Here is a 24,114-nt window from a genome sequence, read left to right as displayed (position 1 = left end):
ATAATGTTTTATTTTCATTACAATAAATTTACTCCGTTAAAACACCATTTTAAGAAGGCAAATAGAGAGCGCATGCATTCCATTGTACAAGGGGTTAAGCCTAAATTGTCGACTTCTCTGCTGAATTAATATCCTATGCTAACACCGATATACAGGTTATTTTGTCCGGTTGTAATCTATTTTTACAACAGCCTATACCCGAAAACCGAGCGACTTAACATTATTGTATTGGTATGGTTTTTAAAAAAAACGAATACAAACAAAATTTTGAAAATAAAATAAGTTTGTGAGACTCGTACATGATTAAATGCCTTTTTAATATACTTGTTAGGCACATTAAGATGTCACTATGTTGTTTTCACTAAAATACTGTCAACGAATATTTCAAGCACGAGAGTGATTATGGATGCCGAGAAGCCAAAGAAACAGATGCGGAAAATAACCATAAAAGCGGAGACGTTGATTACGACGAATGCTTCTGGAGTTTCCGTTTTCTGACAGGGATGCAATTCATTTTTCAAAGACGGGTTCAGATCCTCGAAGCAATCACCCTCAGTCAACTGACGCAACCTGACCAATGATAAAACTAATTACAACATGTAACTAATACGTTAAAAGGAGAAGATTAACAATGTAATTGAAATAAGACTCTTTAACGTCGAGGAGATTGACTGAAATTAATTTGTTGCTCATTCTCCGGGCTAAATAAAAATATTTTACGTTGTTCGCCTTGTGTTCACCAATTGCGTGAATATTTTTTTTCTTTCGCGGCTTTCGTCGTGCATCTAAAAAGAATAATTTACAACAAGGTAAATATATACAGGAGAAAATAGAAGAGAGTTTAATACTAGGCTCAAAATTTAACTTTAGCCCTGCTTTCTATCTCGTTTGAGGGTCGTCCTGCTCTTTGTCCCCCTAGAACTTCAAATACCCAATCAGGAGGCTACATGTTAGACATCGTGTTTTTGGAAAGTAGCGCTACTCTTGGGATTCTGGGAGAGGGAGCCGCTCCTCGTCCGCCACCTCCAAGCTCATTGTCTGTTTTGCGGGGACTATTTTTCTCTCTCTAGAAGCTGTGAAGAGACTATTCGAGAGGGGTTGCAACGCTAGAGCTTTAGAAATCTATCCCCCTCAAACGAGGCACAGCATGCGAAGGCAGAAGTACTTTACTCTTTTCTATATTCTCTTGGTATAAGCCAATCCACGCGGCAAAAGAATGGAAAATATTATTTAATAGAACGTGAGAGTGAGCAAGCACATCGGTAAATTCTTCGCCTCGAAAAAGCAAGCCTTCCTTGAAGACACTAACCTTCTGTTAATTGTCTTGATCAGTGTTCGAGAAACGTTTTTCTTAAAGTATATCACCCTATAAGTTTCCACTAGAGGTTTGCTGAGTTTCATTTTGCAGTTTCCTGTTTTGGCGTATCGGGTCTTGATTACATTCCAAAGTGTAGTATCGGACGAGATGCAAAATTTTTCTCGATATTCGATTGCTGAATGAATGTCGGCATTTTCTGTTATCATTTCCGATTTCTGGAAACTCGAATCCTTGTTCGCTTGTGCTCGCTTCAAGACTTCCGCAAATGCTGCGTTTGAATATGAGATTTTCTAAAAAAAAACATTTTTAAAATTGAACGATATGTTTTGGTTTGAGAGATTAAAGCTTTGTCCACATTGAACTCGAGCTCGCGTGTTCGCGCCATCGTCTATTCGCATCTTCGCAACAGATCACGAAAAACATTTGCACTTCTGTTCTGATACAAGCAAAAATTTTGCTTTTCCCATTCTGAGAGCGAATAAAGTTTGAGGAATCATTGCGCCATCTGCCTGTCGATGGCGACGTTGTCCAAAGAGAAAATCGGAACTAATCGCCCCAGCCTTCTTCTCGTCTGTGATTGGTGCTTTTCTCGCGAAGGCGCGAAATTCTTGGCCTTGTCTCAAGAAATTTGTATGTTCGCGAGGTGAGGACGCAAAGTAGCGAAAACCCAATGTGGACAGTAGCGCGATCTTGCAAACAAGCAAAGCGAAGATGCGAACTCGCAAAATGTGTCAGTCTGGACAGGCCTTAACATCTCATGAATTCAGTATCTTTATAGGGCAAGTCTCATTTAACATATCAAATTTTGAAAACGCTATTAAACATGTTTATTGCTCATTGCAAATAAATTCAAGAAACTTCTTCTTTTAATATTTTCAGATTCTTATCTTATAAAACATTGGATATACCAAAATTTCTTGCTACGTGAAGTTAATGTTAGTTATCTATAACGTGGGAAGTGGAAAGTATACCCGAAATAAGGCTAAGACCTAGGCGTTATATCATTGCTAAGCCTAGTTTGAAACTTTAAAATGAAGAGTGCACGCTAAATCATGACGAAATAAGGGGAAAGAAAATAATTGCCGCGTATTTCGAATATCAATCACCCAGACATTCGATTTTTGGGTGAACCTGGTTTTTAAAATAATTCAAAAATTTGCGTCAAAGTGAGACTTGTCCTTAAACGAATGCGGAAGTAACATGCACAAGCAGAAGTCCATTAAATTAGCCAAGGAAGTAAACAATTACAATAGCTGGTATAGCGGATACGTCCCTGCTGCCGGGGTAAACACTCTTTCTAACTCCATGGATAGGGGGTAAAATTTTCCCCCTTTCCTAACACTGTTAGAAATCTCGAGCTCCTCTCTAGAAAGTATTTCTTGACGTGAGCGGGGCGTGACTTCTTCAGTCCATGAACGCTAGATCTCTAAAGGGTAGATTGTTTCCTTTAAAAAAAATAAAAAAAGGAACGGCCAAGGTCGTTAAATAGTTTTTTTTTCAATAGGTTTATGAAGAGTCATAAAAAACTGAATGACCTTGACTGTTTCCAAATTCACACCCCCATCCCTTCTCCTGATTCTATGCTAAAGAGAGCTCGGTTTTAGAGTGGAAGGGGGCGTTTTCCGATCCCTTTAGAGATACAGTGTTCATTTTCAGCCAATATGTTCTCTCTCTCTCTCAATAGGGCAAATTTTGGTGCACAAGTCGCACCTAAACCTGAGCTCTGAGAAAAATTATCGCGACCTGGCGAATGTGTCGCCCTTCTTCAGCATTGCTACACAAAAGAGGGGAGTCCCAAACCCCGCTTTTGGTTACTTCCTAGGCTAATTTAATGGACTTCTGGCACAAGTAATAATAACCTCGACGAAACTGGCGGGTGCAGTGTTTTTCGTCAGTAAAGGCATCGCATTGGGAAAGTTAAATATATCGTCCATGGTGTCAAATGGAAGTGTTTCCGATTTTCTTGAAAATTGTGATGTCATCTTCGACGATACGAAAACCAATAGAATGAATAACCCCAGACTCCATAAGACCGAAAGAAACCGAGAGACTCCGTTGCATTTGATCATTCGGGGACCTTAGAATGGAAGCAATTAAAAGTTTAATACGGGCGGAGTGTTACTTTGAGAATTTATACTCGTTCCCAGAAGACATTGCAAGATAAACATGAAGGGCAGCTCCGATTTCACTTTCCCATATTTCCAGTTTAGTTTCCCAGTCATGTATATCAGGAGAGCAACGCCAAACAACACCATAATTATCTTAATATAGTAAAAATTGAACTTTTAGTTTCATAACTTTCTTCGTGTACATTCTTCTTAAATTATGAGGAAAGAGAAGTTACCCATTTGTCGACAACAGAGTAAATATCATTATCATTTCTTTGATTTGTTCCAAATAATATGTGAATTCTTAAAATTATAAATGAGTGCGAAGATTCGAAGGATTGGAAACGATCACTTGTTAAGGACAAAGGATATATTGAGAAGTCTCCCTCCTGTGTATTAAAAATGATTACTTATTGATTATTGAAAGTAATTAAGTCACAATACTATATAGATTGCCTCAGACGCAAAACTAATCTTCGCAAACTTCGTTGGGTATCTTCTTAATATCCATTAGCTATTTTACTTTTTAATCATTTCCTCCAAAAAGTTAACTCAAGAGACTCTTCTAGATAAGAACCGACACTCTTCCGTAATGTTAAATGAAAATTCAGTTTTTCGCTGATTTTCTCATAGGAATAACACGGGGTTTTTGGTGCCCCAGCACATCGAATCATTACAAAACTAAAGCTTAGTTACGTTTCGGAATATATAACGTAAGCTCTTTACATTTTATGAGGGTTGAAACAAATAGTAGCAGAAACATAGCCCTCCAAAGCAGGGTTGGCACGCTGGTATCCAGTCCGGTTTTATCCGTCTGGATTTTTAAACCACGTTGAAAAATCCACCTGATTGATCCAAACAAGTCCGTGTGTCATAAACAATCTCTCGATACCCGCGGAACTAACTGGCCAATAAAAAATGATGAAACCAAATGACAAAAGTCAATTATAAGTTTCGAATTTTCAGTTTTAGTGTCGTCCTTCTGTTTACTTGCTAATACTAGCTTAATTGTTTCAATAATGTACTGTTTAAACATAGTGGCAGGATTGAAATCACTATCTGCTAATTTGAACACCATTACAGCCGGCAAAAAGCCAAAAAGTTTTCATTATGTTCAGGGAACCAATTTTCAGCCATTTCCACCTCTTAAGAAGTTAAACTCTGACCGTTATGACGTAGATCCAACATTATTTTAAAAAAGCACGATAAAACCAATAAAAATCTAGTTTAAACCAACAAAAAACCATACTATTGGTTTTTTTTTTAAGGAAACCCCGGATTTTTGCCAACCCTGCTACAAAGTATGCGTAGATTCAACCAGTTACTGAACTTAATTTTTCGTATAATTCGAAATGTACAATAATTATTGGTTAGCTATATTTTCAAAATTTGAAAGAACTCACATTTCTCTCGAGCATTCCTAGAAGTCCATTCCAAGAATTATTAACTTTTGCTCCCCAGAATTGATCAGCATTAGGGATAAGAGTAACACTGTATAAAAAGATTTCATGATTATTCTTAGTTGACCAACAACGTCACGCTTTAATACTTGATATTGTCGAGCATTTGCATAATATTGAGGAATTGAATCATATAGCCAGTTTTCTCTCCTTGGTCATTCAAAAACACAAAAGGTGAAAACTAGGAACAAAGATTATGAGTACATTTCTATTGGATTAATGGTCATTAGGAAGGTTTTCAGGGAAAATGTAGAACAAAACAAGGATTAGTTTGAACATAATCTACAAATGATTGCGATTGGACTTAGTAACGTTATATTAGGAGCGTAAATAGTAATCATACTTCACGAAAAATTGCTCTATATTCCATGTCTTTATTTACAATTGAACCAATAGTACTGTTAGATAATTTGAATTTTCCCTTGGTAGTCAATGTACTCTTTAGTATTCAATTCAAAACTTGTAAAGGATTTACATCATGGGTCCCTTCCCAAGTTAGCGCGTTCTATGTTATGGTGAGTGTTCAATATTATTCTGATTGTGAGTTTAAATAAGATATGGGGATCGATTTTTGAACACCGCGTGCAGCCAGGCGGAGAAATTGAATGACGAATCCCGAGGAATCTCTTCCCGTGTTTGGACTTCTTTTCCTAGTTTTTGCTTTGGAGAATGGAATGTCTTCGTTTTCATTACAAGCATGAGTGAATATTATACTTTGTCGAAATGAATTTTTTTCCCAAGTTGTTTTCCTAAGGTCTAAAGGAATTAGAGCATAGATAATGGTTCTATCTTTCATCGAAGAAAATGTCTTTTTTCTAGATCAATGTATTGCCTACTTTTCTAAGTGTTTTTAAATACATTTCATGTTATTAACCGATTACTATGTACACAAACAGGAATACATAGATTTAGTACTTGGAATCTATAAGAGGGCTTAGACCCCATACAAATATCTGATTGACTGTGAGGGGAAGCGCCAAAAACTTTTAAACCACCTGCTCCTCCTTCCTCGCGTCTCATTGGTTATGCGAAAGTGTGGGACAGATCGAGATCATGACCTTTTACAGGGCTGCCAGTTGGGCTATTTTCCAGCCCAATTGGGCTTCTTTCAATGTTCACTCACGAGAAAATTTTTGTTGGGCTATTGGGCGGTTAATTGGGCTACTTCATCTTTTGCTCAAAATTGCTCTACTTCACCTTAATTAGAGACATTGAGAAAACAGCTCGATCTCTCTCTCACGCGCACTTACGTCAACGCAAAGCCGAGGAGCCAGACGTCACGTGATCCGTAATGGCCGTAACCCGTAATGAAACCTCTGGTTTTTTTCGCTCTCTCCGTCAGCCCCCATTTGAGTTCCGCACATGCGCAAAAAGGCAAAAAAGAGGGAAAAAACCGAAGTACGGATCACGTGACGTCTGGCTCCTCGACTATGTGCGTGAGAGAGAGATCGGGCTTGGCCGTAACCATTATGATTGTAGTTACCTTCCTCCTTCCCTCTTTGACATTGCTACTACAAAAAGTGGGATATTGGAATTTTTATATTGGGTTTAACACTGTAAATCTCTGATAAAAAAGTTAAAACTCCTAATTTTGTAATAATTCAAGTTAAAAGTCAGTTATTTTTAAAAGAAATTCACGCGAACTTGACAGAAGTCTTCGCTTCCTTTCGGTATTCCTTTCATTCATACGGTCGTTTTCGACAATAGTTTTACTAAATAGTCATGGGTAAATGGGTGAAATATAATAAAAATTTAACAAGGATTGGGAGAAAGATCCAATTTTAGAAAGCATTTTATATGTCAGATTTGGATTACCAATTTATCCCTCCACCAAAGGTAACATTTATGACTGAGGAATGTATTAATCAATAGAATGTTCCATAAATTTTAAAGGAACATTGGACATTTTGGGCTTTTTCTTGTTTTTTTACGTTTATGGGCTGTGAATTGGGCTCATTTCCAAATTTATTTGGGCTGAAGTTTGGGCTGGTTTCAGACTCGCGGGTTTTTTAGTTGGGCTAGAAATTGGGCTTTTTTTAACAATTTGGGCTGGACACCAAAAATATTTTCTGGCAGCCCTGACCTTTTACGCTGTCGTCAGCATCAGTTTTGGCTCCGAAATGGTCGGGAAGTGCGAGAACTTGGAACAGTTTGACGTTAACGACGTTTTTGAATTGGAAATTTCTCTAACTGTAACTAAATTTGAGTCGACGATTTAAAAGTTAGTGTAGATCGAAATTCAATATTAAAAACTAACGGTATAATAATTTCGAGAATAGATGATGTTTACCTCCCCTTAAACCCTAAGCCTTTGCATAGGGATACTGATGTTTTGTTTTTGTATATCTTCGGTGAAGAGTGGAAGGAATTCAATTGTTACTACACCCTGTGAGAATAGTAATATCGAGTTCTTAACTGAAAGCAAGTCTCCAAGTATTTTCGCCATATTTTTTTTGAAACGTAATCCTAGGTTTACTCGTTCAGACGACGGGTCAGGTTTACATTCGGGTTCACCACGGCGAAGGTCGCAAAATACGTCTAATTTAATATACCGCTTGTCGTTTAATACTCTAGTAAAACGTACTAGAGTGGTAGTTGGCGTCGAGAATAGGTGCTCAAAGTGTAGAGCTTTAGATTTTTAATTGCAATTTACTGCACCTAAAATAGACGCAGCCTCGCTAGGTCGCAAGGGCCTTGTACACTGTAAAAAAGAGGGTATTTTGGGGGTGTGAATCTGTACCTAAAAAGGTATTTTTGGCCAAAAAACTCCTTTAGGTGTGTTTTAGCACCTCCTGAGGTGTTAATAAAAACCCTTTAAAAATTTGAAGGTGTATTATCATACCCTTGGTAAATGTTTAACACACGAAGGGTGTTTTTAATGGGAAAAGGGTGTATTTTTATACCCCAAACAACAGCGCACGCGCTGTTGCACTCTTTTATTTAGCTCGCGAACGCAGATTCACGAGGCGCGATGATTTTCAAATTCAAAATAGGCTTAACGGTCGGTGTACTTGCGTCTGTGTTTCACTGTTATCAAACCACTTAAGAAAGGTAATTATTTAACTAAACTTTCTGTAAGTTTAACTTCTATTTATGAAAATTTTCCAACCTTTTTAACAGCTTGGACCGGGATACGTTCGCAACTATCCATAGTAATCACGGTTTGTTAAATTAGGTTAGGGTTAGGTTCGATTGGTTAGGTTTACGTTTTGGCTAGGTTTTTTAAGTTTGGGTTCATTTTGCTGTGGTTTAGGTTGCCTACTTCTAATCGCGTGGACATTTGAAGACAACCGTAGCCCTGATGCCAATGCGGATGTGAACCATTTTAATTCTTGACTTAAGTTTTCTTCGAGAAGTTTCAACGTCTCAATAAAAGCCGTGAGCCCATGAATAATAAATCAGACTAATTTATGATTAAAAGATTAAATCAAATAGCGAACAACTAATTTTTAATTCTTTTTGCGTGTAGATTTAGGCATGGCTATTCATTAATTCCTTATAAACATAGTGGTGGATATATGAGAATTATAATACAACTTCTGTGGATAATATTTCAGTATGGATAGAGATACAAATGGCGTAGATAATGGATAGAAAGTGCCAAGCAAGGTTTTTAAGACTTGTCACCATTTTGTCACAGAACAGCTATAGAACGGGTGATTAATAAAGCCGATGGTGAACGTAACTTGCCTCTGAGAAGTACTCCATTGCAGATAACGAAGAAACCGAAAAATTGCGAAGTGACGTTCTGATTGTATACTAGTTTTGTTGCATTTTTAAATGATTTAAAGTTTTTGGTTTTGAATTTCGCGGTCTAAGTCATTTCACTATTTTTAATGAATTATAACACTGTTGTCTCTGAACCTCGAATTAAAGACTTAATGTAAAAGTTAATTTATTACTTCTTGTGTAATATAAATTACGTAGCGATTTAGGCACACAAAAGTGCCAAAGTTTTTCACACCAGTGAACAACATTTTTCTACTATAAGAAAGAACCATGTATGATAATAATTAAACCTTTCACAGCAAATTTTATATTTGTTAGTACCCGTAAATGGCCGAAATGCCATTTCTTGCACCCCAGGGGGAATTTTTCAGGAACAGGTCAATGCATTTGGTTTCAATTTCCATCCCATAACAGAATTCATCAGGTACATTTAAATACCATAAATGGGTTCAATTCACACCCCAACAATTGAAAGGGTTTTTTTTTCGAACCCCCAACCGAATTTATCAGGTACAGGTAAATACCATATTTGGTTTCGATTCGCACCCTTAAATGATGAAAGGGTATTTTTTCACACCCTAAGCAGAATTTCTGAGGTCCAGTTAAATTCCTTTAAGAGTTCTATTAAGCACCTTAGGGTATTTAAAAACACCCCATATACTAGGGTATTTATAAACACCCTATATATGGGGTGCGAATTTGTACCTAAAAGGGTGCGTCTCCTGTGGGGGAAGAAAACACCTTTAAAGGAGCGTTTCCGACCCCTTTTTTTTTACAGTGTAGGTGAGACCTGCATGACACCCGCCAGTAATGCTAAACAAAAAATCATACGTTTCATTCCTTCAAAAGCATACTGCTTAGCTGGTCTGCTCTTTCGAATAACTTACGTTTCGGATTGCCTTTAAATTGACAAGTGTCTTATGAATATATTTTAGCTAATTTTGCACTAACGTTTTGTCTAGAAAATCAATTTAAAACATTATTATATTCAAAGCCACTTTAAATTTGATTCTGCTTGAAAATCAAGGGACCTAAAATTGAGTGTGCTCAAAAGTTAAGTTTGGAAATGGTTTTTTCAATTCAATTCACGTGAAATACCAATAATTTATCAGCATAGATATTTATGTTAGAAAGGGCACTAAGATTTTCACGGTTATTCATAAATACGTTTCGAAAATTTTATTAATGGTTTTGACATTATTTAAGCCAATGTAAAGTGTGTTTGCAGTTTTTTGAAGGCACTATCGTAGCTTGAAAATTATTTTATTTCAGTTACATTTGAAATACAAAGTGATCGGGTCATTTGTAAGAGACCTTAAAACAACTCTTCTAAATGCAATGCTCTACGACGTCTTCTATCGTTGACCAAGTGGTACTCCGGGATATTTGGTTTCCCTAGAGTTTTTTCGACGCACGCCTGGAATTGAATTAAAGCAAGCGGTTAATAATTTTTTCATAAACGGATTAATAGTTAGGATGAACGTCGGAGCATAGTTTTAGCCTCTTGTATTCTTATATTTTGGCTCCACTCACAATTTTCGTATAACACAAGATCTTATAAACAGGAATTCATAACCCTATTTTCCTGGTTAAAATAACTCATTCGAAAATACCTGATTTAGCAGAATTTTTTTATTAACTCTCGCTATTAGGAATTTTCCCTGACTTAACTCGCTTGCCATAATCTCTTTTAGGTAACTTATATTTCTTTCAATAGAAATTGCTTTAACTATGTGGTTTTTCATGCCAAGTTCAAAAATTTTAAAATTACTTTTTACCATATCCATCTTTAATGCTCAGAAAAAGATAAGGCCGATAGATGGCGAGCTGCAGTTTTGAAATTATGGGCCACTCAATTAGAAACTTTCATAATAGTGGGACGGGTAGGGAATTCGCTACGTCCGACGTTCTTAAAATCAGTTTTTGATTTTAATAATAATATAAGCTTTTTTTTCAGATATCTCTAATCAACAGTACAAAGAGTTCGAATGTTTAAAGGAGATGTTCAGGTAACTTAACATTAATAGAAAGGCCTTTTTCAAAATATAAAAGGAAAAATATTTTAAAAAAAATGTTCTCTTATGGCAAAATAATTAGCTTTTAATTAGTCTAAAAAATGAGGACTACCGCGCCGCTTACGGGCGTGATCGAGTGGGCTATGATTTAACATACCCTCACCTCTCCTCAGCCTGTGAGAATTCAACCAAACCCTTAAGGGGTAAGTAGTTCCATTTAGCAGACGCCACTAAGCCAATGGCGGCTCAGTAGTCCTTGATTGTTTTTAAGACTAATTAAATGCTAATTATTTTGTAATAAGAGTACAATTATTTTTTTTAATTCTTCTTTTATATTTAGAAGAAGGCCATTCTTTTAAGGTATAAGGTTATGTTACCTGACCTTTTCCTTTAACTTAAAACTGTACATGTACACTAACATAGTTAAATATATTTCCTTGTAATATTTATAACTTACTTCAAATCCTTGCACTGCAGATCTTATAGTCGCTACCTTCACGCGTAAAAAAAAAATGCCAGAGTTAGGGCTAATCATAAGATAGCGATGCCAAAAAGAGAGCTTTTTTTGTTCAAAACCGCTGTTTTGGGAAAAAGTATAAAGGAAAATTTTTCGAACAAATCTTAACCCTGCAGTTTGCGATACAAATAGATCATCCTAACTTATCCTTACCTCACCTAATTGTTACTATTCTAAAACTACTGAGATTCAAATAACCATACCATACCAAACATTACCTGACCTATTTGGGTTCAAATAAACAAACCTAACCAAGCTTTACCTGTCGCGATACTAATGGGGATAAAATAAATTAACCTAACCTTACCTGACCCAATACTGTTGGGGATGAATAACGACACCTAACCTAACGTTACCTGATGCTATCCTATTAGGGTTAAAATAAATAAACCTAACTTTATCTGACGCTATGCTATCGGGATTAAAAAATACACAGTAAAAAAAGAACATTCGAAATTGAATGTTTCAGCGTTCAATACCTTGCCACTGTGGTGGTACGCCTTAGCAATCAAATATTAACGCATAAAGTGGTATTCAATTGCACACGTTAACGAAATGTTCATATTTGAACGCTAATATTGATATTCAAAAATTCACGCTAACGAAGCATTCAGATTCGGTCATTTTGGCATTCAAATATGATTGCACTAGCATTTAAACTAGAGCGTTTTGGCGTTCAAACGAGATCGTGTTTGGCGTTCAAACGAGGTCGTGTTTGGCGTTCAAACGAAGTAGTGTTTGGCGTTCAAACGAGGTCGTGTTTGGCGTTCAAACGAGGTCGAGTTTGGCGTTCAAACGAAGTCGTGTTTGGCGTTCAAAGGAGGTCGTGTTTGTCGTTCAAACGAGATCGAGTTTGGCGTTCAAACGAAGTCGTGTTTGGCGTTCAAAGGAGGTCGTGTTTGTCGTTCAAACGAGATCGAGTTTGGCGTTCAAACGAAGTCGTGTTTGGCGTTCAAAGGAGGTCGTGTTTGTCGTCCAAACGAGATCGTGTTTGGCGTTCAAACCTCATATATATTCTTAGTTTGCCAACGCGGGTTTTAACGTTAATTATCACCAAAGCTGATTTGTGGTTAGACGCAACGAAAGTCAATATGCACCACAATAAGAATGAAAACTCCGAAGCTACAACCCGATTAAGATAAGCCTTTCAATGATCTAATTGCCACCATGGTGCTTACATCTATTTTAACAACTAGACCTTACTTAAGACCTTATTTAATCGTGTACTTAAATGTCGGTTCACTCTGAACCATAAATGTCTCTTCAATACAGACAAGAAAATCAAAACCCATAATTTACTAAATCTCGGGTCTCAATTACTTCCTCTTTGGTTCACTAAGGTAATTACTGATAATCCTTGATTTACCCGACGGATCCTATGCATTAGCTTTCTTTTTGTAATTACTATAGCAAAGATTATTGTATATACAGATGTAGTATAGCTTAAGTAATATATAAACAGCCATTTCAAATAATAATATTAGAAAATATCCTTGGAATATCAAAATGAAACAGAGCTCTAAAGCTAGACAACTACTAAAGGCATCGTAATTGCGAACAATATTTCCACATATTCACTTTATATTATGAAAAAAAATGAATATTAAGGTTCTGTAGAATTTCTTTACACATCAACACAAGACAAACTGCTAAAGCGGCGCACTAGTGTAACAACGGACGGACTCACACAGACAATCACATAGACTGCTTTTTAACCCTTTTCGTATTAACTTTAATTTGAGAAACAAGATTATCTTAAATACTAAAATAAATATTATTAATATTGAACATTTTCTTCGTTAGTTTTTCGCCTTATTGAGCGTTACATCGTTTAAAAAAAGAACAATAAATCATTCTTGAGAGACTTGACTAATATTGACGTTTGAAATGAAGCATACGACTGCTGCTTCGCCTTAATCAAATAGGTAGTATATAAAGGACTCGAATCGCAGCTAATGATAAGAACATCGCAATTGCGTGAATCTTTGGAGGAAGACGCCGCCATTGGGAGGCTAGACGTTTCTCGTAACCATAGCCGATCGCCGCTTATGTCTTAACCTTAACGATGATGATGGAGATAGAAGCCAGTATGTACAGATTGGTGTCCATGTGGGATGGACAAAAGACCGGATGATGGTGGTATTTAGAAGCCAGTATGTACAGACTGGTGTCCATGTGGGATGGACAAAAGACCAGAGGATAGTGGTGTTAGACAGACAATGGAGTAATAGCCATTATAAGTGGAATACAATTTTCCAAATTGCAGGTTCGGAAATTGAAAACACATTTACCCCGATTTTCCAACTGCGAACGCGGTCCCCTGGGGTGCAACATCAGACAGACAGACAGACAGACACGTCGAAATTTGAACCTCTCCGTGACATACGTCACCCGGAGAGGTAAAAATTCAATTTATAGCATTTATAGGATGTGTGTATATGCAAACGTCTAATATTAAGACAGAAGTGGATCATATTACAGCTCCCTAGAAGTACTGAACGATATAACATCGCCGTGCATCAGCATTGTCTCCTAGCTCTGAAGAGAAAGGGGTATATGCGAAACGCAGCGGCAAATTTGTGAACTAAACCAGAGGAATGATTTTGGCGCGAAAGAAATTTTTAATAAGCGGGGCAAGCAAACGGAAGTAAATGTTAGCCAATGAGGAAAGGTTTGAGAGAGAAGAGCGCGGAAGGAAACAAGTTGTTCCATACAGAGTGTTGGGTTGTGAATATAATAGTAGAAGTCCACTTTATTTTTCCGATTTTAAAAAATAATTGGCGGTCTATAGGTATTTTTTAAACGCTTGTGTTGAAAAGGAAATTAATATGAATTCAAATGATCAAAATAGCCTTCATCATGCTAGAATATTTTTAATGTATCCTTAGTACAGCACCGAGCTTCCACCGATCTAAAGGTTTTTAGCGGGGATAGTTGGACCGATTTATTACTAATTAAAGGTTATGTGCGTCGACATAGAAATTTGTGTTCCTTTTTTAAGTATGACAAATTTTTTCAATGCTTTAACGTTTTCCGTTTGCGAAGGATGATGGTCAATATTTTTCAGTTTTACAAAACGTTTTAGTCGCTTACGGTTAAGTGCTTTTAATATCACATAGATCGTGTTCAGATGTCTCTTTAATTTGGGCATTGCAATTAGTTACATTGATCCTAGGCGTTTTACCTAATTAGCAAAGAAACATAAGCCATTCTAAATCAAAACTATAACGCGATAACAAGCTTCACACTAATCATGACACTGACGGCGGTCCGACAGCCATTATCATCAACCGGAACTTCCGTAGGTTAAACTAACTCAAGATCCGCCTTAATGGGAAAACTATAATTGTAAAACTGAGCTATAGATGGCGGGCTTGGATGTCTTGGAAGAAAACGCTGTTTACAAAAGCATAACCTACGTCCAGTACTTATAGGGAGCTGTAATATGATTCTCTTATGATTAAGAGGATCAATGCTTAAATTTGGAACCGTAAGTATTGAAGACACCTAACCTAAACTTAGTCTTACCTAACACTTACCAAACCTAACCCTAGCCTTTTCTAACCCTAACCCAACCTGACTTGACCTACAAAACAAGCAATATTTTGAAAAAGGCAGGTGTTTATTGTATATAAACTTAGCTAGTAGTTTTCACGATTATTTAGAGAGGACGATTGCCTATCACACTTAGTTATGTAATTAATCACCCAGTTAAGCAAGTAATTTAGTTTAGGTTTAACCTCCATTTTCTAATAATATTTCGTAACTTGAGTCTGTGTGTGCTTGTGTTCCTGAAAAAATCAATAGTCTGAGCCAAGAAAATCGACTTAATGATGGTAATGAATAATTGGCAAATTATTATGCTCTTGAACATAAAAATATTATAAAAATGATTTGTTGAATTATAATATTAAAATTTTGATTAAATGAACCTGGATTTTTACCATTGTAAATATTACACCCAAAAAACTAGCCCAGAATTGCTTCCGTGAACGTTAAAAAAGCTCTCCTTTGAACTGAAAAAAAGCTCCCGTGTGAACACTCATAACGCTCTCGTTAAAAAGCCAAAAACGGTCTCATTTGAATATCAAAAACAGTCACCTTTGAACGCCCATAATGCTCTTGTTTTAAAGCCAAAACACTTTTGTTAGAACACGAAAAACAAATTCATTTGAACGCCAAAATGTTCTTATTTGAACGCCTAAAACGCTCTAGTTTGAATACTAATACAATCCTATTAGAACGCCAAAACGACCAATGTCTGAACGTTTCATTAGCGCAAGGCAGTTATTCAAAATTGAATGGGATTAAGATTCTTTTTTGATTGGTAATATATAAGCTGTTCAAAAATGAATGCTATTGGTTAGTTTTGAACGCGTAAAACACTCCTTGATCAAAATTGAATGTTTCTGGTTAAATCTGAATTCGTCAATAGAGGTTTGTTCAAAATTGAACGGTCGCCATCATTTTTGAATGCCGAAAGCACGCTCATTTTTTCAGTGTAAACGTAACCTAACCTTACTTGACGCTATGCTATCGAAGTTAAAAAAATAAACCTACCCTTACCTGTCCTATTACTATTGTAATACCAAACTTGAACTGACCTAATACCTAACCAATCCTATTAAGAAGGGGTAGATATAACCAAATCTAACATGACTTTTTACCCAGGATACCTGACCTAATATTAAGGTTCAAATAACGAAAACCATCATAATCGACTATATATTTCACATCCCGGTTGCACTGCTATAACTGTATTCCGCGTTTACGAGAACCGCTATTTAGGGAAGAGCGTCTATGAGGACCGCTATTATGGGATCCGCTCGTACGGGAACCGCTCACGTGAGGACTTCCCGTATTGGCCTTACAATATACGAACTTTAGAAGGCTTTCGAGTTTGGTAACTTACATTTTGTTCCATGTACTTCATTTCCGACTCCATACATTCTTCAGATGGCTGCAAAGTTAAATTCAAATAAGGACTCATACACGAATAATTTTGCAAGAATTTTAAGAATTACTCCTTTTAATTTGAATGGTTCTCCTTTGCAGCCTTCGACTAAAATCTCTTCCAAAGAGACATCACGCCCATTAGATATTTTGAAGCATTGCAATATTTGGTTTAACATCTGAAATTGTAGATTTAGAAGAAGTGATGTAAATAATTAGTCTCGCTATTTTCAAAATAGTTTCAAAATGTTTAACCATAATTAAAGGTAAGTTAAGTGCATATTGTTCAACAAAACAGGGAAAATAATTTTTCAAGATACAATCAGGAAAAAATAGAACTGACACATGTAGTTTGTGTGATTTCGCGATGATAGTTTCAGATGGGAGGAACGTTTATTATATCTATTATATCACGTCACAATGTCCCAAGCGTCTTGAGCCTACTAGAGTACCCGCCCATAAGTGGAAGTTTCATCAATAAACATTTAAAATGGAAAAGAAATTCCTGTGTTATTTCTATTTTTCCTGACAAAATATATGAATACTTCATATCTGTTCGGAGGATGGTGAAAACGAGAAGGTTATTGGAGTGTACTAGTAGGTTGTTGAAAGTGTTGACAAAAATATGTACTTTAGTTTACGGAATATTATTAATAAAAAGTATTACCCTTTCAGGAAAATGATCTTTTTGACATTGGGCCGCAGCTCGGACATTATCAGACTGGTAGTTTTCAAAATTATCATACACTGTCAATTCATGAAAAAATGCCACATTTAGTATTTTTTTTTTCTATGTTATCCCTGTGCTATTGGACTTATTCATTCCAAAGTGAGTCTAAATATAAACTTAGCGGTGTGATTGAGACCTAGCCATGTTTTTTGTATAAGGAGCGCATACATATTGACTGGTGTCACGTCTTATTTTAGAACTAGCGGCGTCGCTCGCGAATAATAAGAACTTCCATCAAGATGATATAAAGAATGGGTAGATTTTACTGATGACTATATTTTGTAGCACCCTAGGAGTGAAGGCACTCGGCGTTGCCCGTCGGGACATTTTTTATTACTTTTCATGCGGACATTATTCCATAAAGAAGGGTTTTTAAATTTCTGGCCGCCATTTAAAATAATGGCAACAAATCGAACCCAAAAGACCAACCAGCCCGTCTATAGGTTAAAGGAAACCAGTGTACTAAATACTTGCGAAATCGGTTGAAACGCGCGGACTTTGTTACATAGAGAAGATTTTTTTCAATTCTGGGCGCCATTTATTAAGTTGACGGTGCATGGATTGGAAAAATCTTTCTTAGTACGCGCCTACTACTTATGAGTAACGTTCCTGCAAATTTTCAGCCTTCTAGGGCAAGCGGTTTGGGCTGGGCGTTGATTATCAGTCAGTCTGTCTGTCAGAACTTTGATTTATATAGGCCTAGATATAGATGGTCAAATTCAAATTGAAAAATGTCTCAAGGCACTGTACATGTGTACAAAAGCTTAAGTATGAAATGCCATTAAAGGAGTATATATTTTAATCTATTCAGACTGGCAGTTAAAATGGATTGGATTCATACTAAATAACACGTTTAAGGAAAAAGAAAACCATCTTGTATAAACTCACTGCATAATGGTCCACATTGACAGATCCAAATACCGAAGCAAAAAAATACGAAAGACACAGTTGACTTCATTATTGTTTTCAAATTAATTAAATGTTAACTACCATTTTTTGTGCTGCATCATTATTTAAATAGTTTTTCCACCGGAAGACATTTAAGTAGGAACTTGATAAATATTAAAATTCAAAATTATCGCTGCTTTATAATTTTAAAAGGAAATATGAAATAACGAGATTAGATTATAGAGTACAAGGGAAAATTAGTCATGGAAGCTTCATGGGTACTGCTAAATAAGACCGAAAACTTCCTCAATCATATCATAAGTTAAGATTAACAACTACTAAGTTAAACTGGCGCATTGAAGAAAGAAGCAGGGACTATAGTTGTTATACCTTCTCAATGTATCTTGTATATTATAATCCCTAATTTAAATAATTAAACCCGGGAAGGGCCAAAATATGTTGTATTGAATCAATACTTGGTCGAACAAGTGAATGAATTTCGGTGTATTTGCTAACAGTGGAAAAATCTAGGCGCTTTGCTATTAATAGTTATAAACCGTTAAAAACAACTACTTGAATTGGTATTATTAAAGGGCTCCTTCGGACCCTTAGACACATGGCCCCGCGGATTTCCGAGCCCCCCTACCTAGCCAGAGAGAGGGAGAGTACTGAGGAAGATCGTCTATGAAGAGGGGATGGAAATCCGCGGGGCCATGTGTCTAAGGGTCCGAAGGAGCCCTTTAATTATTAATTCGGCTCGAGCTTGAATTACCTATGGTAGGTGAATAGAACCAGAGAGTTTTAGATAGAGAAGGGTTGGTTTTAAATAGGGCCTACATTTTTTCTTTCTCCACTTCCGGTGGATTGACATCATAACTGCTGAAAATAGAACAATTTACTATGATGCAATTCTGAACCGTTTATATCGAAAATATTATAAGATAGAGACCGTCTGAACTTTAATAACAATTCTGATGAATTAAAGAAAGTGGATAGTTTTATCTGTGTACAAAGTTCAGAATTTTCAAGTTCAGCAAAATAGTCGAAACGATTGACATATTTTTGGGGTATAGTAGGAATTTTACTATTTTTAACAGTTCACATTTAGCAAAATAGTTAATAACGTCTGCTCTGGCTGTGGGTATTATAGCTTTAAGCCTTGGCTTCAAAGCTTTCGAAAGTTATTAATTTTCCATTTAACTGTTTATAGTTTCAGAATTGCCATGTTATGCAGAAAAGGTTGATGTAATATTATAGTACTTAAAGCCCAACGCACGTGGCATGTTTTCAAGGAACCAGAATTTCCGATCTCTAACGATAAAGCAGACGACATGTTTCACTCATCAAGAGGCTTGTTATTCAGCCAATCACCTATATTTAAAACATAGAGCTCTTTTCAAATGCTTTGCCCGAGGCTTGGATTTCCACTTATGATATTGTAAAATTTTTTCTTGTAGAACAATGTCTTAGTTTATGATGAAATCTCTTTCACAATTAGAAAAAGGCATTCGCTAAAAGTGTCCATGAAGAAATGATGTGTTTAAATTCATAAATATTAAACAGTCTAAAAACTGAATTGATGGGCTTTAAGATAACAAGTGGCGTATATTCAACATATGTAAAAATATTGCGTCAGGAAGTTTTCGTAACTTAGATCATGTTTCATTCCGTATTTTACGCTCTAAGCTACTCAGGCTGTTGTGGCCATTAGCTAAGGCAAAAAATTAATCTTGGGCTCAAACAAAGTAAAAATGAAAAGACCCACTTTTGCATCTTTTAGACGTAATGTCAAAAATCATTTAAGAACAAGTTGAGAAAACCAAATGTTTACCTCTCCGGGTAAAGGGCAATATTATGTTCCCATTAATTTTCCCTGAATACGCAAATATTATTGCTATTTAATGATAAGCTACTGCCGTTAAAATTTTAGTTATAATTATTAATTATTCACGCGTTATAACAGAGTCTATTCAAAGTTATCAATACTTCAATTAATTTATTGCATATTTTTTTCGTACAAGAGCTCTTTATTAATGGGTTTATGTCTTTTAGTGAGCCCTTTTACTTTGTAAATAGTTCTTATGAGGGCTGTCATGGCCGTAAAATGGGCTGCCAATTACCCGAGAAGCCTTAATATACTAATGCACCTGTTATTCTCAACACAAGGGAGACTTGACCTCTAGTTTTCTGTATACGAAAGGATTTATGGGCGGATCAAAGTCCTTTAGGTCGCATTCGTCCATATTCGAGTAAAATTCAGTGAAAATGCACTCTTTACATGACGCAAAGGTTAATATGATGTCAGTCGACCTAAGTAGGGATTGTTGTCGAATGTTACAATTTAAATTTATAGCACATTCCCAAAACGTCTGGTTTCTATATTTTCCTATGCCCTGCCCCAGTTTTCTCAGTAAGAGCATGACTTTATTCACTGATATGACTAACTATGTAGCGTTACCTTGTAGTCCACTCTCAAAAGCCAATAGGAGGAGCCATATTTTCGCGCCACTCCTGTGTCGTAATTCTTAAAACCCGTCAAAAACAAGCCTTGGTATTTGGGCGTGCCTTTCGGTTTCTCATAGCAGACAGCATAGGTGGGGTGGCGTAGCGGTTAGCGCTTTCGCCTCGCAGCAAGAGGATGCCGGGTTCGATCCCGGACTATGGCACCGAGTGAAAATCTGGGTACAAATCCTTCTGCGTAGAGTTTGCACGTTCTCGATCCCCGCTTGTTGAAAGGAGTTTTCCTCCGCGGTCTAACCCGGTTTCTCCTTTCCATCAAAACTTGCAGAGGTGAACGGTAATAGTTAGTGTAGGGCGCTGTAGGTTAGCTGTGTCATAGGGGCTCGCCACCACCCCTCTATGCATTGTAAAGGGACCCACCTGTAAACAAGCCACAGGCTTAGTGTGGAAATCCCTTCATAGAAAAAGCTTGGATTATTATTATTATTATTATTACAGTGTGCTCATGGACCCATGTTACTCGTGCTACATGTATTTGTAATAAATACTGTGGGCCTAAAATTCAAGTATTTGTTTCTTAAATAAGGTCTTCCATTTTTATTAATGTTTAAATTTTGAACACAATCCACACAATAAAAAATCAATGAAAAAACGTAAATTGTTTGTATTAAATGAAAATTAACGACAATTATTTAAAGATGATATTCATGAAAGATAATATTTCTATCAATTAAATAAAATCATCTAAGAAATTGGTCGGTATGGTACTGTACCTTCATAAAATACTGCTAAACATGTTCTGTGAAACTCTTAAAAGAGTTATATACGACATTCTTGAAAGTGTTATGCAACACTCTTAAAGGTGTTATGTGACACTCTTAAAGTTGTTATGCGACACTCTTAAAAATGTTAAGCGACATTCTTAAAATTTTTAAGCGACATTCTTAAAATTGTTAAGCGACATTCTTAAAAGTGTTATGCGACACTCTTAAAGGTGTTATGCGACATTCTTAAAGGTGTTATGCGACACTCTTAAAAGTGTTATGCTCGACATTCATAAAAAAGTACCAATTAGATTTTTATGTGGTATAAGAGTTAAAAAGATGTTAAACTGCACCTCTGTTGCACAACTTGAATTCTTACCTTTTATGCCTTTTGTTCAAATAAGTGTGATCAAATTCTTTCAGGGTTGTAAATGAACACTTGAAACTGTGTCAAATTTGGATCCATAAAAACAAATTTTAAAGGTGTTAAAACACACTCCATTTTCTTAGAGTGTAGGTTATAGAGACTGCAGGTTTTTCACAATGTAGAAAACCAACAAAAGAAGCTATAGTGGGATTCACTTAGAGCTTATTCAAAGAACTGTTGAGATTTAAAGCATAGACCTTTATAGAAAATATGTTTCAGCCTTACAATTCTCTTATTAGTTGTGTAGCTATAAAGCTCTGTTTCACTTCGATATTCGTAGTCATTAATATTTCAAGTTTGGTGTCTTTACTACTATTATATATTGTCGAAACGTGAATTTCAACTTATCGAAATGCTATGGAAAATGTAGCTATTGTTCATTCCTTTCGTTTGAAAGCTTTGGAGCTTCAATGTTTTTCGTGCACATTTTCGTATAGATAGAGATAAATCGGCTTTGGTATTGACAAATTTTAACAGCCATGCTGGTAACCTAAGACTATCGTTGCGGTCAAAAGTTTATAATGCCTTTAAGTAGAGAAATGGCTGCTACTCCTAGGGCAATAGTGTTTGTCTGGCTCCCTTTTATGAAACCCTATACTCTCTCCGTATCATTTATCACCTCAACTTCAATACAAAATTGTACCGCCTAGCCTAGCGTTTCTTTTATCCCTTTTAGAACGTTTCAGGACTGAAACCGCCTCTATCTCTCTCGAGAGAGGGATTTTGGGGTTGCTTAAGTAAAATTCGTTCCCCCCCAATGCCTGCCTATACGAAACGTAAAAATCTCCTTTATTCCATTGGATGATTTTTTTTCATGAGACTAATTTAGTAATCGTCTCGACCGCTTGGTGACTGCACCGCGACAGAAATTTCAAAATTTTCTCTCTTCGGATCTTAGCACTATACGAGTTCTGACGTCACAGTAGCCTGCAGAAGATGCCCAGTTGTAACCCATATTTGTGTACTTAAGAGGCATCATAAACTTATGTTGACGTATAAAGAGAGGATAGTGTTTACACGCCAACGTAGCTGTGAATATAGGTTTTGATTAATTCATTTACACTTGCAGTTCCTTATCATTAAAGACAGAAGTTTATGACTTCTTATCCTGGGAAGTATTGGACTCTAACCATATCCGGAACCATCTCTGTTAGCCAAATTCTTATTAGGTCCGATCACCGCGCCACCTACGGCATTTCCCTCATTTTGAGTTGGCAGGCTGATTTGCGCGCCAGCAGCGGGTAAGAAACGAAACTTTAAGGTGTGTCCTGTGGTTTGAGGTAACGAATCAGAAACGGTGACAAGAACAGCTGTTTTAATAGACTGCTAGAAATTACGGTCAAACTAGTATGGGGTCCTAGGCCCACGGATTGTAATGGATTTTCATAGAGTTCTAGCCAGACGGCTTTTCAACGATTGGCGCTGAAGAAGTTTTGAACACGCCCCACAGTTTGAGTGCCACAGCCTCTCGGCGTGGGATTTTTTCAGTAGATTAGATAGTTTTCGTCGTGGGGAGGAAACTTTCGACCCTCTTTTACGATTGCCATAGGCAATTTTGACTTGCAGGGATGGATACTATATAATGCCTTAGTGTCCAATACTTCCCAGTCATCAACTTCTGTTAAAGAGTAATAATTGCGTGTAAGTAAATTAGTTTCTAGGTAGTCCTCGCTCGACTTGGAGAGGTAATATATTGGTTCCCTAACTTGTTACTTTTACATTAACCCATTATGAAAAAATAAACCAAAGAACATGATACGTTATCGAGATTGATATTGCAACGATGTAAAATATTACGAAAATGTATAGTTTTTCTAAGTCGATAACGGTTGGAGTGGGAGGGTCCTGAATCAGGCAAAGTTCGCCCAAATATATGTCACGGTCTATTATCGCATCTACTATTCTAGTTTCTGAGATTTGATAATTTCTGAAAAAGAGAAATACAGGATAAAAAGACCATTCCATTAATTGAAGAAGAGAAGCAAATAGCACAGGAGCGGTGCCGCCTTTATGGGATATTTCCCTCACAACAGAAGTAATATAAGATATATTACTTTTACTCACGCCAAGAAGTCCCGCTAGAGGCTAGCCTCTCGCGTGTAGTGAACTCGGGCTCTATCTGGCGTTGCCTCTAGGCGCGAGGGAAACAACCTAACAGGGCGGCCTTCCGCCTGTGCTTTGGTTTCTTTGTAAGTAATTAATGAAACAGTCTATTTATTGGTTTTATAGTTGGAATAAATGACCTATAAGTAGATAAATTTTTAAATCTTACACAAAATTAATAATTTTTTTCAAATTGTCATCAAGGTCTTTTCTCATAAATGTAGTTAATGTCAGTGATTCGGTCAACTTTGATTTCGAAAAAAACGGAGGTAATCCATTTTTTACAATAATGTCGCAGAACTGTTTCACATATGCTAAAAAGAGCTGTTTTGAAGTTGCTAGGGCTATTTCTCCAGCACGAATTTTTTTATATAAATCCATTAACCCATCTCCTTTCAAGACTTCTCCCATAGAAATAGCAGATTTGTCTTTTAAAATTTTTTCCCATAATCTCCTTTTTACTGGATCCACGGACGACTGAAATATATTTAAAAATGATTAATAACACAAAACTATATAGCATATGTAAGGGTTTGCCTTAGGTCTTTCGTCATTGTTAAAAAGTCTTACTTCTATGTCACTACAAAATGGTGTTTCCATAATTACAAGCAGTTTAGTATCTGGATAATCTAGAAAGTACTC

At 36.4% G+C, this 24,114-nt stretch overlaps 2 protein-coding genes and 1 long non-coding RNA gene across 3 annotated transcripts; 1 reads left to right on the top strand and 2 right to left on the bottom strand.

The window, feature by feature from the left end:
* Positions 1-347: 347 nt before the first annotated feature.
* On the bottom strand, positions 348-5,181 carry LOC149679045 (glutamate receptor 2-like). Its single transcript, XM_089835974.1, has 7 exons — positions 4,976-5,181; positions 4,830-4,917; positions 3,663-3,815; positions 3,456-3,579; positions 3,178-3,395; positions 1,310-1,608; positions 348-570 (listed from the first exon to the last, which is right to left on the bottom strand). Exons 1-7 carry the CDS (start codon positions 5,017-5,019, stop codon positions 348-350), a joined length of 1,149 nt encoding a protein of 382 aa, XP_089692100.1. The 5' UTR covers positions 5,020-5,181.
* Positions 5,182-9,861: 4,680 nt separating this feature from the next.
* Positions 9,862-17,888, bottom strand: LOC149679044 (uncharacterized). The gene is made up of 6 exons (XM_089836848.1): positions 17,719-17,888; positions 16,768-16,847; positions 16,172-16,279; positions 16,060-16,107; positions 11,088-11,123; positions 9,862-10,032 (listed from the first exon to the last, which is right to left on the bottom strand). Exons 1-6 carry the CDS (start codon positions 17,786-17,788, stop codon positions 9,931-9,933), a joined length of 444 nt encoding a protein of 147 aa, XP_089692974.1. The 5' UTR covers positions 17,789-17,888; the 3' UTR covers positions 9,862-9,930.
* Positions 16,232-17,905, top strand: LOC149679043 (uncharacterized). The gene is made up of 2 exons (XR_016366202.1): positions 16,232-16,929; positions 17,642-17,905. It is a non-coding gene; the product is annotated as an uncharacterized LOC149679043 (long non-coding RNA).
* Positions 17,906-24,114: the final 6,209 nt, after the last annotated feature.

The sequence above is a fragment of the Phalangium opilio genome, unplaced genomic scaffold (assembly GCF_054372755.1).
Source record: "Phalangium opilio isolate 3A_F unplaced genomic scaffold, DU_Popi_V2 ptg000042l_1, whole genome shotgun sequence".
NCBI lineage: Eukaryota > Metazoa > Arthropoda > Arachnida > Opiliones > Phalangiidae > Phalangium > Phalangium opilio.
The sequence above is the reverse complement of the archived record's forward strand: the minus strand, read 5'-3'. Positions and strand labels throughout refer to the sequence as shown.

Bases quoted from the DNA above. Each gene is read 5' to 3' on its own strand.
- LOC149679045 (XM_089835974.1), bottom strand. From the start codon at position 5,019: ATGATTCAATTCCTCAATATTATGCAAATGCTCGACAATATCAA. The intron at 3,396-3,455 runs GTATAAATTCTC...TTCCATTCTAAG, and splicing joins GCAATGTCTTCTGGGAACGA to GTCCCCGAATGATCAAATGC. The intron at 1,609-3,177 runs GTTATTATTACT...GTTTTTTTTTAG, and splicing joins CACCCGCCAGTTTCGTCGAG to AAAATCTCATATTCAAACGC.
- LOC149679044 (XM_089836848.1), bottom strand. From the start codon at position 17,788: ATGAAGTCAACTGTGTCTTTCGTATTTTTTTGCTTCGGTATTTGGATC. The intron at 16,108-16,171 runs GTAATTCTTAAA...TTAACTTTGCAG, and splicing joins AACCATTCAAATTAAAAGGA to CCATCTGAAGAATGTATGGA. The intron at 11,124-16,059 runs GTAAGTTACCAA...TTACGCGTGAAG, and splicing joins TGAAGTACATGGAACAAAAT to GTAGCGACTATAAGATCTGC.